Here is an 18,424-nt window from a genome sequence, read left to right on the forward strand (position 1 = left end):
ACGTTTATGGTTATTGATTATGCGGGTAGCTAATTGCTCCTCCATTTTATTAATTCACTTTTAGAAAGATTAAATCACTTTCTTAACTCGCTATCTCGGGTTAATCGATGCCCGACAATTTCAATTATTTCCCGAACTTTATACCGCGAAAACTTCTGACACCATGTTACGGATATGGTTCAGAGTTAAACCTTGGTGCGTCGTAACAAAGAGCTTCATTGCAATGAATAGAACATTTTACAAACTGGCAGGTGTCATGGATCCTGCTGATATTGATGTTGCTTTTACGTGCGTTATGTCAGCGATTCCGAGCTATCTGTCAAAACTACATTCATGAATTAAGGTTCAGAAACGTCTCGTAAAATGGTCTATAGGGAATGGGAATCAAGGTTAATACAACATGGAATATACACTGCATATAAAACTACTGTAACAGCCAGTTTATCAACGACGTTTTGATAAGTTTTATATGAATACATAATATTATCAAGCGGATTTCGATTGAACTAAAGCTTAATAAGCTCTTACTCAACCAAATTGTTTGCTGGGAACACTTATTAGAGACGCGGGCTACTCTAATACTACTTTGCACTGTTCACTACAATGAGAGATTCGAAAACATTACGTGGCATAGAATTTCCTAGATGGGAAAATGAGTTTTTCACATAAACCGCATCTACTCAAGAAGCTGAAGTTAGGAGACTAGAAAAATTTCAAAAAATCGAACTTCAAAGCTGATTTATACCATGTTGAAATTTCGTCCGAAACAGAATGGCCATTCTGTTTCGAAACAGAGTGGTCTATGTACATAAATCGAGGTAATACCGTCATGAAATATGTGACATGTAACATCAATGTTACACGTCACATGTTACATGCCATGTATATTATACGAGTTAACGTTATTTTTATTTATGTACATAGATCACTCTGTTCCAGTAAAATATATATGAAGTCAGAGTGTTCTGTTCCAGTAAAATATATATGAAGTCAGAGTGGTACATTGGTGATATAAAATCACCGATTTCGCAAAGAAACTGTTAATTTTATGTATCCCAATGTTAAACCATTTCATAACCTATATTCAAAGATGACTAGAAGAAGACATGATTGTCGCTGCGCGTGAGCAAAAGTCGAACTACTTTTTACACTGTTAATATGATGTATACTTAACGTCAAAATCAACTGACGACAAGGCCAAGACATAACTGCTGAAAGGTGAAACAATTTTTTCCGTATCCATGTGGACGACTGTACGGTGCTGCCATCCGAAAAATGTTAATAATGAGTACGAATGTTTAGTCCTCAAACATCAAACTCTCCGGAAGAATCAAGAATAATCGGCGCATCATTTAAAATTGAGCGTACCATCAGAACTTCATAATAACCGCTATGAGCGCGCTCTACAGTCAAGTTTTCCACTCTTGTCGAGGTTAATAAAGCAAAAATCGGGTGCCCCGATGAACCTGACCATAATGGTGCTGAAACCTGGCTTGCGACATATCAAACGTTTAAGTGTTGGTAGAATGGGACCTGAAAATAAATATAACCCCTTATTATAAACCCCCACTTTGACAGTCAATTTCACACTTTTCATTCGTACTTTGAAGTGCAAAAAATATGGCAATAGCATTAAATGCAAAAAATGACAATATCATTAATTTGCATGTTACCTTAAGCGTCGAGCTGACCAAACTGCTACACTTTTTTCGTATACAATCTTGAACAGCTCAACGATCAATGACGAACTATGCACGTTAAATCGGTTTTGCTCATAGTGATTTATTTATGAGAATTTAAGTCATCAGATGGCAGCACTAACCGTCGGAAATCGGTCGTATTCAAAATGTATGAAAAATATGGAAGTTAGGTATCTTGTTCTTGTTATCTTTGCTATATTAGAACATTTTGTTTGAAAGAATCCGTTGAACAGAATTTTATTCAGAGATTTTTCGAAAATTGCTTCTCCTGAACAATTTGCTCGATGGCTCATAGACCACTCTGTTCCGCAACGGCTCAAATGAGAAACAAGGTTCCCAATGTATGTTTCAGTATAGGTAGCAATAGTTATTTTACTAATTTGAAGGTAAACTAGTGACTTTAGTGACCTTTTTGTCTTAAAATAGTGACTTTTTAGTATGAATAGTGACTTTTTGGTGACTAGACTCAAAATAGTGACAAAATCACTAAAAAGTGACTCGCTACTAGCCCTACCATTCAAAATGATTCTAACATATTGAGCCAGTTCTACCTCTAGGTTACGTAATGCTAGTCTACAAAGGATAGTGGTTGGAAAGATTTGTATCAACATTGATGTTCGATAACGTATTTATACGTATTATCTACATCAGAATCATCAAGTTTCGATTTACGTTCAACTGGGAACTTTTTCGGTTACTATCCACCGCAAAACATTGCTCGTGAAGTTTCAAATGATTTTTCTATGTGATTTATTTTGTGCGGTCCCCATTCAAAAACAGGTTTGACTGTACTTAAGAGGGCCGGAAGTTTCGATGAGATTTACCACTCCTCCATTACAATTTTTAAAGTTCTTACATGATTGTAGTCGTAAATCAATAGGTATCGCGTTATGACGGATAATTGAAAATATGCCACATATATCTCTAAAATGTATATTTAATGCCTTTTCTTGGGAATTGAAATTTAATAGCCCTTATCTTGCCAGCAGTTTTATCAAGCTCATGTAAAACTAAAACCATTTTATGTATTTCCGGCCAGTTTCTTAAGATGTATAGAAATATAATGAATCTCTTACAACTGAACATGAATGCTGTAGTGACTTTCAATTAGTTATAGCTGTCGGCTGATTCTGCCAAATCCCTTATATCAGAGCTTAGCCTGTTGAATAACTCCTGCTGTTTGCATACAGTACTTAGGTTGCTTGGGCTGTGAAAACTAAAGCGAAGTTGTTGAGTTTCCCATACTTTAAACATCGATGGCCGATATACCGTTGTCAATTATGCGTTATTAATATAAGCTTTCGGCATTAGATGATCGTGGTTTTTTCAATTTTTCCATATTTTTGATGACAATGTCGTGCAATGAACAATAACGGTTTCTTACTTCACTTAACACCAACCACAAACTTAAAAATTCTTTTTCGTCAAGTTCCTGTAAATAATAAATTGAATCAAACTAGTCGACACCTATTCGAAACCAGTACTCACTTGAACGGCGCGACGATAATCATCAATATGTGGATACTTTGCAACTTTAGATACTACCTTCGCTCGGGACACAAAGTATCTAGAAATTTGATCAAAGAAAGCAGCAGCTTCAGTTTCAACTGATTGAATTTCAGCTAAAGTGTCTTCCTGGATGGAAACTCCAAAGTTATTGCCATCCTCAATCTTGGGAATCATAAACGAGATCCACATTTTAAGTAGATTGGAATCTTCTACCAAAGCTCGGATAACTGGTTTGACAACTTTGATTAGCTCACAAATAGGTGTATTACATTGGACGCGACCATTCGGTAATGCCATTACTCTTGTACCACTAATCGTAGATAAATCAATACGAGAACGTTTTGCAGTCGGTTCATCAGATTCGCTTTTCATCGGCTCAGTATTGTTCAGCTCGATCGGATCTGGCACTGGAATGTTAAGATCCTGAAAATATAAATATATGCATAAACATTTTGATGCTCATTTATGTAAAAAACTGCAAACCTGATACACATCGGAAAAGTTTCTTTCGGAAAATTGAGGAGTCGAAAGCAAATCATTCAGCTTGACGATTTTTTCAGGAAATCCTTTAATAATGAGTTCTTCAGCCTTTTTTATTAGATTATCTTTGTATTCCTGGACCTTAAACAAATTACACACATATATAAAGGGAACTCTTTTGCTGTGTTATAGAGAGGTATAACAAATAACAAACAAACTAACTGAACCGATGGTTTGGAAACCGTATAGGTATATACTAGTCAACTATGTGAATCATTTCTATATACACCGTGAGGCGTCCTAATTCTGCGCGGCTCCTTATTCTGCGCACTTCGTACCAAACTGTTGATGCCGTTTAGTGAGAAAGAAAACATAAGCGGAAAGTTAACAGTTAATATATAGGAAATTACTTCCAAACTTCATTTTTGAAAGTCTGCTTTTAATTAATATTTTTTTAACATTTTAATACGAAGTGCGCAGAATTAAGAACCGCGCAGAGTTAGGGCGCCTTACGGTATGTCAGCATATCATTTCATTATTCGCCTAATTTCAGCATACTGAAATTTCATGTTCCTTCAAAATGAAAACAACCTTGACATGTTGTCCCATTTACCGTGAACCAATTTTTAAGATTATTAGTTAACAAAAAAATACACGGATAATAAGTAAGCAATTGTAGTAGAGCTAAAAGCAAAGTAAAGCCTTGGTGCTACATTCCGATGTAGAACTCGACCTTCTGTTTAATATACACATACTTCGCAGCCAACTGTCTAGTGTACAGGACTAGCGCTACTGCTTGCTACGATCCTACTGACACTAACAGTCTTCTTCCGAGCCGAGACTCAAACCTACGACGACTGGCTTGTTAGGCCAGCATCGCACCTCGGGACCAACTGGATTGTAGTAGAGCTACCACACGTAAAAATAAACTAATCGTTACAAAAAAACTGATTAAAATATACCCAAAATTTAAGAGAGTCTTTATGTATACACCAAAATTACCTTGTATAGAATTATTGTGACTGGGAACTCCAATCTACTGTACTATTTGCACGTGTAATATAACTATTTAGAGCAGGGCCCATGCTATTTTTATCCTTGCTTGTACCACAGACTAACAGACATAACACGTCGAACAAATTTCCAGTAAAATCATCGTTTGGCTGATTCCAGTACTTTACGTTAGTAACACTAGCACCATCTGCTGTCGTGTTCGCGCTGCGTCATGTATTTCGACATCAGCGCTAGCGTTACTGCATGTGTCAAATGAGGAACTACAAAATATGTATGAGATTGCATGACAGCGCCTCAGACGACGTTTTCGCGCGATGACTGTTATTTGATTGAAAATTTGAAATGAACGTTTTTTGTGGCGATGGAGCTAGGTTCCAGTGTTACGTCTGTTAGTCTGTGCTTGTACTTTGGTATGTTTTTACGCATCCTTTGCTTATTGTTCTACTATACTCAGTATTATTCCGCCTGGCATTATCACCATTTACAATTTTTTGACGACTTTTTATTATAAGAAAAAAAATGTTTTGTCAAAAGGAAATTCATAGAGAGAATTCGTAGAATATTCAGCGTTATGTTGCAATAATTGAGAACGAAATGGCCTCATTCTACTAACATTAGAACCCATAACCATGCCCGCATATCTTAGTGAACTCTGCAAACATGTGGCTTCGAAGGTCTCCATCTCACACTCGGAAAGTTGGACGCACCGGTCTTCCCAAAATAGAGTAAATTACGTATCATCATCCCTTTACAATTCCAAATTTGTATGATCAGTATCAGCCTTTACAGAAATATATCAGCCTTTGCAGAAGATAGAATAAACGAAAGAAATTCACTTGTTGTTTGCTCTACTACCACTATAAGAAATTTATGGCGTTAGTGACATAAAGTAACTTATTAGAATTTTTTACGTAGTTAAGCATTTTTCGATAAATGATTTGGAAGTGCTTAAATAATCATTGTTGCTTTTTTGTCTACTACCCTTACATGACATCTACTTTTCCATCATTTCACGTGAAGGCTCATTTGATTGTCAGATAGAAGATTCTTGTATGTTAACCTTACTTTTTGCGTAGTTACTAATATAATTGTATGTAAACGTATTGAGTTGAGGTCACCTTTTGATATGTTCAATAAGAAGAAACGTAGTGATATTTAACTTGAAACTCGTAACCACAAGCACAAAAAACGACTTATTTCTTTTACTTAAGCTTAGTTCAACAAGTTGAATTTACAACATACAAGCCATTTCACTATGAAACAAAACGAATAACAGGTAACGGTACGTACCTTCTTTGCTGTATCGTCTACTTCACCCATTTTAAAATTCTCTATGGTAACTGTTGTAAGCTTAAAAAGGAAGTTTCAATACGAACAGTAATTGCATACAAATAATTTCCACGCTGTGAATAAAAAACAATTATATTCGCGCAACCAACCCTTCAAAAACCTATCTGATAGAGATGCCAGATTAGCATTGAGCGATATTTTATCGATATCGAAAAAATCGATACTGCTGAGTCGATATTTCCTGATATTTCGACTTATTTGGATCGGTCAGAGCTGCCAGATTTTATTTTGAAAAACCTGTATGCCCCCTCAAAAAATCTGTATTTTTCTGTATTCTGTTCGTGTGCCTACAAGTGGTTGGGTTTGGGGTAACTGGGCCTGGAATTCGAATTATTACGATCGCGTTCAGCAAACTTGAAATTTTCCTGATCGTTTTGTAATTTCTTGAAAAATTACTGATGTCGGTTAATGTCGGACACAACAAGAACGAAATCGAAAAAAAATCAAGAGAAATGAAAGAATCCTTTTGAAATGTTTCTAGAGATTCAACAATTTTCATTTTCGAACGCATTTAGAATCTCCCCGCGAGATCTGTCAATTCAATGTCAAATATGACTTTGACATCAGATTTGACGGATTGCGGTCCGATAACTGCAAAGTTGTTGCAGTTATCGGTCTCGCAGTTGAAAAGCAGTTGAAAGACTTGCAGTTATCGAACGACGACTGTACCAGTATGAAATTTTTCAACGGTTATAATAGCAACTATTTGTATAATTGTATTTATATTTATCCATCATATAACCAAGCAAAAGCTTAAATTGCATTTTGCAGAACGTTTGGTAATTTGTAACGAATCGTCAGCTTTGTAAATGCCGACTCATTCAGCAACTTTTGTTGGACGGTTTGCAATTTTTTGCTGAACAATCTTCTTTTTTTGACGTTTCAGCGCCAATGAAAAACTGATGCTGATGCTGTTGAAAACTCAGTGAAAAGTTTGCTGAGTTCGGTAAAAGAAACTATCACACCCAGCTAGCTGGCATCTCTATCTTATTTGCTTTGCTCCGTTAGGAGCTAACATCACTGCGGATCCGCAATTTGTGGGCCCCATTGACAGATGCTATGTTATGCGTATGAAAAGTGGCGGTGATATGCTATCTCGTTTACACACTCGCTGAGATGTTAGTCCTCGAAACATGGCGGGATGCCAGCTAACTGATCACACCAAATTATTGAAGTCCGATTCAGCAATATTTACTGAAATTCAACAATAAAAACCATGTACTGAGATTTCAGTAATTTAAATGTGTACTGAAAATTCGGCAATACGTTTTGGTTTATCGACATTCAGCAATCTTTCCTTCGATTACTGAATATACGGCAATATACTGTCAAAATGAAAATATGGTGCTTGTTGTCAATATTTTTGATCCGCGCGCCTAAAAAAAGGCATGTGCGCGCGTAAAAAAGGCGACAAAAGGCTTGAAGGACTTGAACGCCGACCGTTAAGATGTGAAGGAAGTGTTTGGTGAGTGAAAAAATGAATTAATCTTGTTTTTCTTTAGTTCAGTGAAGGAAAATGACGAAAAAATTATTAGCAAAAATCGACTTCCAACGTGCCAAACATGAATGACATTACACATTGCTGAAACTTCAGCAAAATACCGTCAAAACGCATGACATTTCACATTGCTGAAACATTCACACTTAAAACTGGATCTCGAGCTCGCAAAAATACACCCGAGTTTACTCGGCGACTTTGGATTCAACCGATATTTCAGCAAAAAATTCCGGTTGCCGAAAGTCGTCAGATCATTTTGCCGAGATTTCGTCCAAAAAACTGAGCTTGACGGATCTCGTCTCTATTCTTTGCCGAATATATCGTTAAACACTGTTGTTGCCGAGGTCAGCAAAAACATTACTGGTATCTCGGCACAAATTTTACTCGTTGCCGTGTTGCGGCAATACATCTGTCATTCTCATGAACGAGCTGCCGCCATTTTTCTTAGTGCAAATTTATGCGTGTCACGGGTGAGCAAACAGTAAGCAGATACAAGTTGGCTGAAATTTGTGCAAATTACAAGTGTTTACAATCCGGTAGCCGAAAAAAAAGTAGTACAGTTTGGTGGGAAGTGGCTGGAACTCAAAAAGTGTAGTTTCAAATCGTGTGAAGACAATATTGTATATGTTTTAGGGATAGGCATTAGACGTAATTTTAGATTAGATGTTTAGCTCAATGCCCTACTTGCGAGCATGATAAAGATAAGTATTCAAGATTTAGTATGAATAAATTTCTTTACTTACTAAAACTCATCGAGCTTATAATTTATCTTTTGAAAGAAAACTACCTGATTCACAGCAAAACTATTTTCTGCGATTGGATTCCACTGAAAAAACGGCTCTTTACTCTGCCGAACATTCAGCTTATGTAACCGAAAGGTCGTTAGACTGGTTTGCCGCAGCTCGGCTGGATTTGCCGAGAGCACAGTCAACTGTCTACCGCGATTCTCGGCATAAAATGACATTTGTCAAATATTGGTTTTCCTAGATTCTCGGCAAAAAAGATTCAGCCGAGATGGTTACCGAGCACTCGGCTGTCCAAATCTCGGCACAAACAATGCCGAGATTCGGCGAAATTTTTTAAGTGTGTTTAACAATAAAATAAATTTCATCGCTAAAATAATTACTGAAGTTTCAGCGTGGCAAAATTCAGTAAAAGTGTACTGAATTTCAGTAAAAAAATTTGGTATGTAGTCACACTTATTTTCGTTTTAATTGTTCGGTAATTTTAATTACGGTCACGTTCAGTAAATTTGAAATTTAACTGGCCATACTGTTATTTCATGAAAGTAGTCCATCTATGGCAGTTCTATCCTATCCAAATAAGTTGTTTATAAAGACCTATTCAAAACATGTACTTCGTGCATACTAAACGATGCGCGTTCAGTGTGCGCTGCGTGGCAAGCAGCGCTTGCTGCTATATCGATCGCGCGGCGCGCGTTGGAAATGTTAAAACTCGGTATAGAAAATTGGCTCGACGGCTACGTTTCTTTCGCGACATACCCGATTTTTTAAATGTATCTTGCAGGGTTTTTTCTCAGCTTTCCAATGGTTGTCTCAGAATTGAAATCGGTGGTTGCCAACCTGTTCAAAAACGCGTTTTCATGATAAAATTCAAAATGGCGGAGAATCCAAGATGGCGGTCAAACTTTGGAATACTCTACATGAAAGTCCTAGATGTTTTCTGTATAATGAAATGCTGTTTGTAGAGGGTTTTGGGACAAATATTTGAAATATAGCTCGATAAAAATATTCGATTTTCACTTTTCTGAAAATTTGTTCACCCCTTGGCGAACAAGGGGTCCACCAAATGGAACAAATTTATGTGCAGTTATTAATTTTTTACTGCGTTTAATTGAACTAAGATAAAAAAAAATCAATTTTTAGAGACCTCGTGTCACTAGTGGCCTGGTTTCAGCGAGAATTGCCCACAGTTGAACAACATTCACTAGACGAGCTCAGCAAAAAATATTACTGACCTCTTCTGTGAATTTAAATATTTTCTGCACTTTTTTATGGTTCAGTAAATAAAAAGAATGTAAAGTTTTTTTTTCTCTTCGTCACATTCGCCAATTGGGTTGTTTAGCTATTCACGGATTTCTGATTTTTATATATCATTTGAAAAAGTGTAATTTTTTTTAACAAAACGTGATTTTTTAAAACTTTATATCATTATTCTTCGATTTTCAAATGAAGAATAAAAATTCGCTCTAAATCGCTACAATGACAGTTGGTATATGGGCGAACCACATACATAAGACATACGTAACACTCAGGAAGAAATCTTCCAAAAAAGTGTCGTTGTCTCGTTTATACTCGAAAAATGCTGCATTGATTTTGTAAATAACTTTTTGACAGTTCCTTATGGGCTTTCTTTGGGGCTCGATAAAGCCGAGAAAAAGAAAATTCATTTTGTTCATTATTTGTCGATTAGTTGGACAGGACGAGGTACGGAGTACTATGGGGCAACGTGTACCAGAAAAAAACGCCAGTGTTACGTATGCCTTATGTATGTGTGCGAACTGTCATTGTAGCGATTTCGAGCAGTTTTAAATCGTGATTTAAAAAGCGAAGGACAACGATAGAAAATTTTCACGTTTATTTAGAAAATGCAGATCTTTCAGATGATATAAAAATCTGATATAGCTACACACTTAATAAAAAAAATCGTTCGGTAGATTTTTTTACAACAATCCATCGGTAAAGTGTAATAACACCGGTTTTCCGCTAAAAAAGCATTAGATTAACGAGTGTTCTGTAATATCTGCAAGTTTTACCATAATTTCGTTAATTTTTACCGAAATATTTGCATAATTTTACATTCACGGAAATCTGTATAACTTTTTACCGAACAATCTGTGAAACTGTCAAATTTTAAATGTGGCGGCCATTTTTCTCATACGTGCAACCGTGCAAGACGCGAATGTATCAATGAAAAATATTCAGCAGAAAATATTATATAAGTTAATTTGGTTTTAATTGCTGTCGAGTGTGAACATAATATGGAAAAAAGTTATACCTTAGGTAAAAAGAGTATGGTAGAAACTTCATATAAAACTTTTTTAATTTTCTGTTCATTAAACTTTCGAGGATTAAACTCTCAAGAATTGCCTTACGCTCTATTTAAAAAAATATAATATAACTGTGTAACTCTGTTTACCAGCTGAATATCCGAAATCCGTTATTTCTTTGAATCAATAAAATAAAATTTTTCATCAATTCGAAGAAAAAAAAACATTTCACATCAATCCGGTATTTTTTACAGGTGCGGTCGGTATTTTTTCTTTTTTTCTTAAACATTTTAACAGGTTCTTCCGGTAAAATTAACAGGCTGTTCGGCTTGAAACATTACCAAAAAAACTGTGAAAATTACCGACTTGGTGGTAGGTAGTTTCACAAGCTGTTCGGTAATTTTCGGAAACACCGAAAATTTCACCGAACGTTCAGCTGTTGAGATTCCGGTAAAATTTTACCGAATCCGGTGTTTTTTTTTTTAACTGTGTAAACAACCCAATTTTATGAGAGTATCTATGAGATGTTTACATTTTGTAATTCACGCTAATTTGAAAATTTACGCGAGATTTGCTTTTTAGTATTGTTGTAATAAATTGAAATTGCAAATCATCTAGACCATATACGATAGTCGACTGCAAACCGCCGTACAAATTCAATTGAAAGTAACATGATATTTTACTGGGTGTGCGAATCTGGTCAAGCTCACCACTGATAAGAAGTACCATGATATTTTTCCGTGTGGATATGTTTTAGTTCACCCAACGGCCTACAGATGACAAGTTCATAGTGTTGCCTTGAGATTAGAGGTGGGAAAAATGGTTCACTATAGTGAGCGGATCAGAGCGGTTCCGCTCACTAAGATGAACTAGTTCTTTTTAACAGCTCACTCGCTCTTTTCGTTCCTCTATAATTTTTGGTTTTTATCAGTGTAGCTAATTATCAGACACCGCAAGCGAGAGCCAGGTGAAAGCTTCACACCCGATTTGCCAAGCGCAAGGTCGCGCGAAAAATTACAATAGAACTCCCAGAAACAAGCTGCCATCAAACGTCTGCCCTGACATGACCTGCATTTCTCACCACTCAGTCACCAGCCAGCCGCAAGAGCATGCAAAAAAACAACTTGCAACAGTCCATACACAGGTACACGGGTTGGCTAACGCCGAGTACGCACACGAATGGATGTGGAACGAAAAGAACGAAAGAACTGATTCACTGATCTGGCAATCCGCTCGCAGGCTGATCAAAAGATTCAGTTCTTTGAAAGAGCGAAATCTTTCGCTCTCAAAAGAACTGGTTCGTTCGATGGCTTTTTTGTTCAGCTCGCAGGCAATCCGCTCGCGATCAGAAGATTTCGATCTTTTAAAGAACTGATTTTCTGATCAGCTCGCGAGCGGATTGTCTGCATAGATTCAAAAGATCAGTGAACCAGTTCTTTCGCTCTTTTCGTTCCACTTTTCGTGTGCGTCCCGGCGTTAGCCAGCCCGTGTGCTGTGTGTGAACTGTGGCAAGTAGATTTTATTTTTTATTCCCGCGGCTGGTGGATGGTTATGCATAGGAGAGCAGGCAGCCGGCGGCAGCTATTTTCTGGGAGTTCTATTGCAGTGTCGCACGCCGCTTTGCGCTTGGGGTGTAAAGCATTCGTATGGCTTTCGCTTGCAAAATCAGCTTCAGCTTTTTGCTTGAAGTAAGGGGTGAGTTACCGCTCCTTAAAAAAAAAGCGATAGATCACTCACTCACTTTGAAGAACCAGCTCTTTAGATCAGTTCGTGAGCGGATTGCCCACCCCTACTTGAGATTATATGCAGCGAATTCCAACTTGGAAATCTATGTTTCTTTAGTCTATGGTTTAACTGAAGAACCAAAAACGAGACAAATCTCTTTATTTTAAGTATCGGCATCTAGCGGTGAAGAGGACGCATTTTACACTCGAAATTTTATTTTCGTCGAGAGAATCCTTTGTGCTCCCTGGTACTGGTATAGCGAGGGTGTCTTTTTTTCCATGATAATCGTACAGTACCACCCGCATATACGTGCAGCGATTTTTATGTACATACATTTTTAATGAATTTCATTGTTGCCCAAGTTGAAAACTGAATATCCTAATGTCGTAAGCAGTGCTGTGTATAGCGCGTCTGATATGCATTACTTGCAATGTTAGGTATAAAAAACGGTGCGAGAAAAAAATATTGTCGTTAGTCGAGACATTCAGTTTCCAAGTCCAACGAAAATATTCAAGTGAATCAACTAACAGGTTAAAATAGTTTCAACAGTCGCGAATTGTACAATCCAATAAAATTTATTAAACAATGGTTGATAGATTTTTAGTTTAATGTGTTCTATTTACGTTGATTGTGAATTGTTTCTTAATTTCCGCTTCAAAGATCTCTTGAATGTCCTGTCTTAACATAGACTAAAGAAACAATAGTTTCAATAATCTATGCTCTGGTCAAAAGGGGCGAGCAGAGGGGCGCGGTTAAACACTTATATCCCACTTGCAAATCGTTTTTATCTGAAGAACGTTTCCTTAGTAAATTCTCTAACGATACAACAAAATGACAACTGTAACCGATACGCGATTGATTTTTCATTTTTAATATTTTTATTTCATGGCCTACTGGCGCATAGTTTAATTTAACAGAAGGCCAACAACTTAACGGATATGTACATGTAACTATCATATGAATTCTCATTTTTATAATGCTTGAAACTGAAGAAAAGCATCAAGGTGTACGGATTTCGATACTGTACGGGTTTCGATCCAGCACGGTAATAGCGAATTTCTTCACACGGTAAAAGTCGAAAACCCATCAATGGGTATTGTTGTACCCATTTTTTCTGTCATATGCAGCTGTCAAAAACATGGGTAAATTTAAAAATGTGAAATGGGTAAAATTGTACGCATTAGAAAGACATGTTCTTAGAAAAAAAAAATGGGTCATTTGTTCACCCATTAAAGGGTGAAAAAATACTTCAAGCATCGTTTTAGTTAGCTCTGTCGATTTGTTCACACGCGTTACTTCTACGATCTGTTTTGTTTATTATTTGTCAACAATTGCCTTGGAAGGACTTTAAAAAAAATTCGATACTGCGTCGTTTAAGAAGTATCAAGTATTGAATTTTACAATGTGAGATTTTCTTATCTTAGGTCTTGAAAGTTCGCTATCCCTATGGTATTGGCTTTGTTGCAGAGAATAGCGATTCTGACAATTGATGATAGCAGATAAAATATTCCTGTATTCGTAAATAAGAGTCATTTTTGCAAATAATTAAAAATAATTGAGTTCACTTTTACTTTTTTCATATTTTTTTGAGTGATAATCACAAAATTTCCGTTTATTTAATAATGGGTAAAATTTAACCCATTTCCTTGAGAAAATGTGGTCCCCGTGGTTCTGTGGTTAGCGATGTCGGTCGGCTCGCTCTCCCACACGGTTGTGATATCGGGTTCGATTCCCGATCAGGTCGAGAAACTTTTCGAGCTGGAAATTTACTCGACTCAGCACTGGGGCACGGTGTATCGTTGTACTTATCCTACAACATGCAAAATGTGCCGAAAACAATATCGATAACGAATTCTCTCAACTAATCTATTTGATCGAGACCGCATTACCCCTCAGGCTAGCGTGCGATATTGTTTATTGTTTTTCCTTGAGAAAATTCATTTCTCAAAATGAGTGAAATTGTACCTAGTTTTTGACGTTTAATCGGTATAGACCTTTTCACGTACGAATGTGTTAGTGCAACTAGTTGAGGATAATATTTACAAATAACTGTTTTGTTTGCAATGCTATGTTTTTAGCAGCTGAACAAAAACTCAGCTGAACACTCATTATATGTTACAAACTTGTTTCTGAATAAATTTTTTCATTCATGATCAGAAATCGCAAGAAGCTGCTAAACATAATCGACGAAAAATGGTAAAAAGTGATAAAAGTCGAAGCTACGAGATGCGATGATTTTGAGTTTAGAGGAAACAAAAACAACTTTACACGGGCTTACACGTTTACTAGTGTGCGTAAGTGAAAAGTCACTTATCTCTATACCCGTTAATGGGTAAATCGAGTTTACCCACTAAATGGGTTGGCTCACTTTTTTTCGAAATGGTTGAAAAAGTATCCATTAATGGATTTTCCTTTCCCACCGTGTATTCCACCAGCTCGTTTTGACCCGGAAGCAACCTAACTGCTGTCAAAACTGTGGGAGACAAGAACTCACGAGTCATAAAAAAATGAATGGAAATAAATCAGCATTCACTTCCTTGAAAAGAAATCCTTTTTCCGTTCTCATTGATCGTTGGAGTGGAATATTATATTCTAATAGGACTGTCATTCGTTTGAGGGGAATTCTTGCGGAGGGGAAAATATTCGTTCATGTGACTCGGATGAATGCCGCAAGCGGAGAATGCTAGGGACGGCGATACTTGTATCGATACCAATGGTATCGATACATGGAGCCGAAGTATCGTGTATTTTGGCATCGATACTCGTTGCTAGCGATCCAAGTATGATGACAGTTCTACAAGGTATGCTACATTTTTGTCTATCCACGCACACAAACAAATCTCGTTATGAAAAATCTCGCGGTTTGTATGGAATTTAGAACTCTTTTGGAAATTTCTCGTTTTATGTTGTTTTATATCTGATTTTTTTGGTTGGAGAGTGAATTTCCAGTTGAAACACACTAGAAATTGATATTAATTTAGATTTAGTGTGAAAAATTGCGACAATATGTCGAAATAAAATATATAAAAATGCTATATTTCTAATAGTTGGAGCATAATCTTAGTCATTGTCATAGCTAATGACTTTTGTTACTTTATGGAACATAAGCGACTTCATTTAGAAGCGCTATGAGAGTACAAGAAAAAAACGAAAAGTGCAAAAATGTCCCGCAAATTGATGAAAAACAGCATATTTTACCTAAACCGCAGCATGTTTATGTATTCCCCACAAATAAAACATGTTTCAACATCATTTCTATAACTTTTCAGGAAAGTATGTTTTATAAGTTTAGTTTAAAATGCAAAATCATTTAAAATTTCATACAAAATTGGAAAAAATTCATAACGAACACTAATACTAATGCATCGACGTGAATAGCATACCTTTTAGAACTGTCATCTATACTTGGGCTAGCGATTAGTAGCGGTATCGATACTTTGCCCACGATACGTTGAAACGATACCGATACCACCGATGCCTTCTATTGGGGATAAGCGATGCAAGTATCAACACCAGAGGTATCGATACTTCAGCCAAAAGCATCGAGTATTTTGGCATCGACACTTTCTATACCGATACCACGATGCTTGATATCGTTTTGTGCAAAAGTATTCCAGTACTCAGGTATCGATACTTCAGGCAGTATCGCCCATTCCTAGAGAATGCTATATAAGCGTGTGTTAGCTCTACTGGTGCTCATTAGAGCAAGCCCACCAGTGGCTAAATTGAAGTTTCTTAAGCTAGTTTGGCAACTCCCACCATAACGCGGCAACCGCACCGGGCGTTGCTATGTTGGTTTGGGAAATAGCAATCCCCACCTCGGGTAGCAGCGAGTTATTAAATTTGGCAACGCGATAGCAACGAGCCGAATCGTTGCTATTTGATGAAATGTCAAACTGTTGTTTTTTTTTGTGCTCGATAGTGAATGTTCGTAATAATATTACGAAGATGACGAGTGTTTTGAATGCGGACTCAATTGGTCGGCCTCGGAAGACAAAGTGTTTTGCCGCGCTTGTTAAACACGTCGTATGACGCAAGTGTCGGCGTGAACCACTACTCAATGTTATTTCCGATTGAGCTGAAATTCTGCACAGGGTGTTTTTTCGGGCAGGTAAACATTTTGTTTAGGTTTTTTATTGAGATGGCCATTTTGGTTGGCATTTTGGTCTGCAACCTAAACGATGCGGAAAGCTCAAATCCTCACAAGATTTGCCAATATTATTCAATAAACCTGGAGGGTTTAAGCAAATCTGCTCGGGAGTATTACTAACTATTTTCCCGTTTCGTTCGGTCGTTGTATAAAAATCTATTTTTCTCCTTTACCGCTGTTTCAATCTTCAAAAACAACCTAAGATGCGTTCGAAAGCGGCGTTGGAAATGGTCATCGCTATAGACCGTTGTTAAAACGCTGGATGGCACCTTTTTTATTTATATTTTATTTATTGTTCATAAGTCTTCGAAAAAAAAAATCGTACAGACATTTCTAATAACTACTTATTCTAAGTCTAAACATTGATTTGGTCATATTAAAATCGTACACGTCAGAAACAATATTAAACTTACGACAACACACTTCGAATGGATTGTTTTGAGCAAAGTTAGTGCGGTATCTGGAAATCCGGAAAAAATCGCTTCGTCGAGTAAGCCTTTGTGGTGCGTTGAACTGAAATTTACTGAGCAGTTCTGGGCTGTCTAAGTTGTTTTCTAACAGGTCGAAAACGAAGAGACGTTGAAGCATGGTCCTCCTACTTGTTAGAGTTTGTAGTTGTATAAGAGAGCAACGATGTTCATAGCGTGGCAGTCGTACTTGATCATTCCACGGCAGCATACGTAAAGCGAATCGAAGAAACTGACGCTGAATACGTTCAATTCGGTTGATATGTACAGCATGTACACATGTACACATATGTACACTTTCGCACGTTTACTTCCATTCCATTAAGAGTGCACCAGCTTAACAAGGTGTCGATATCAGCTTGAATAGCACAGCAGTCAAGAGCAGATGTTACTACTCGAAAAAATTTGAGATCATCGGCAAACATGTATTTGGGAGATTGTATGGTTGAACATAGGTCGTTCACAAAAAGAATGAACAACAGAGGTCCAAGGTTGCTTCCTTGAGGCACACCCGAGTGTAACGTAAACGGCAAAGAACACGTTCCACCGATACGTACGTATGCGCTGCGCTCGTTGAGGTACGACGATATCCACTTCGTGAGCCAGTCCGGCAGACCCATTTTTCGTAGCTTTGTTACCAGCAGAAGGTGGGGCACTTTATCGAACGCTTTGGCAAAGTCAACGTAAATAGCATCGACTTGTTGGCGCTTATCCAATGCGCTAATAAGCAACGAAACATATGCCATCAGGTTAGTAGTCGTCGATCGTTTTTTGACAAAGCCATGCTGCCATTCGGAAATAATGTGGTGAACTTTTGGGTAGAGCGAATCGAACACTTTCGGTAAGCAGCTCAGTATGGAAATAGCCCGATAATTTTTAACGTCGTGAATACTACCTGCTTTATGAACGGGAACAATTGCCGCTGACTTTCCTCCGTATGGCTTTTTTTGGGTATTTACCAGGTTGAAAGTCGCCCCGAATCTTTCCAAAAACCATTTTCTTAATGCGTATAAGGAAATTTGTTTTGCGAAATCACTTTCTTCATCACTAGAATCAACCAAATACTCGAAAACAATTTACGCGTTCTATATTTAAGTTTTTTTTTGGCGGCAAATTTTCAAATATTAATAGCAAACTGTGGGAACCGAGACAGCTTGAAATACAGAATACAACTAATGACAGTTCGACAGTAGAATAGTCATTTAAGCCAACGTTGCGGGACGTGCCCAGTTTTACGGAATTACTTTAAATAAACATATAAGGATGAAAAAATTTATGTACGCACAAGTAAAAAAATCTGCAAAAGAATTATGTTATCGATAACTTGGGAGAACGAAAACAAAGTTATGTGAAATGGAGGGAACATTTTATGAAGTAGAAAGAACGTAGATCATTCCGGAAACGATTGACTGACGGATAAGTTGGTTATTACTAGATCCGCAAAAAATATGCGAAATACATCACAAACAAACATTTTGCCAACGCTGGCTAGTGACGGTCTTCAGAAATTGGCAACTGCCG

General features: G+C 37.2%; 1 protein-coding gene across 2 annotated transcripts; it reads right to left on the reverse strand.

The window, feature by feature from the left end:
• Positions 1-2,619: 2,619 nt before the first annotated feature.
• LOC129718902 (proteasome activator complex subunit 3) lies at positions 2,620-6,184 on the reverse strand. Of its 2 annotated transcripts, XM_055670121.1 has the most exons (5): positions 5,994-6,184; positions 3,693-3,830; positions 3,189-3,632; positions 2,970-3,132; positions 2,620-2,916 (listed from the first exon to the last, which is right to left on the reverse strand). In XM_055670121.1, exons 1-4 carry the CDS (start codon positions 6,021-6,023, stop codon positions 2,989-2,991), a joined length of 756 nt encoding a protein of 251 aa, XP_055526096.1. In that variant the 5' UTR covers positions 6,024-6,184; the 3' UTR covers positions 2,620-2,916; positions 2,970-2,988. The 2 variants fall into 2 exon arrangements, with proteins under 2 accessions (XP_055526096.1, XP_055526094.1); XM_055670119.1 differs by having other exon boundaries at positions 2,620-3,132.
• Between the last annotated feature and the right edge of the window lie 12,240 nt (positions 6,185-18,424).

This window comes from Wyeomyia smithii, chromosome 1 (assembly GCF_029784165.1).
Source record: "Wyeomyia smithii strain HCP4-BCI-WySm-NY-G18 chromosome 1, ASM2978416v1, whole genome shotgun sequence".
Classification (NCBI taxonomy): domain Eukaryota; kingdom Metazoa; phylum Arthropoda; class Insecta; order Diptera; family Culicidae; genus Wyeomyia; species Wyeomyia smithii.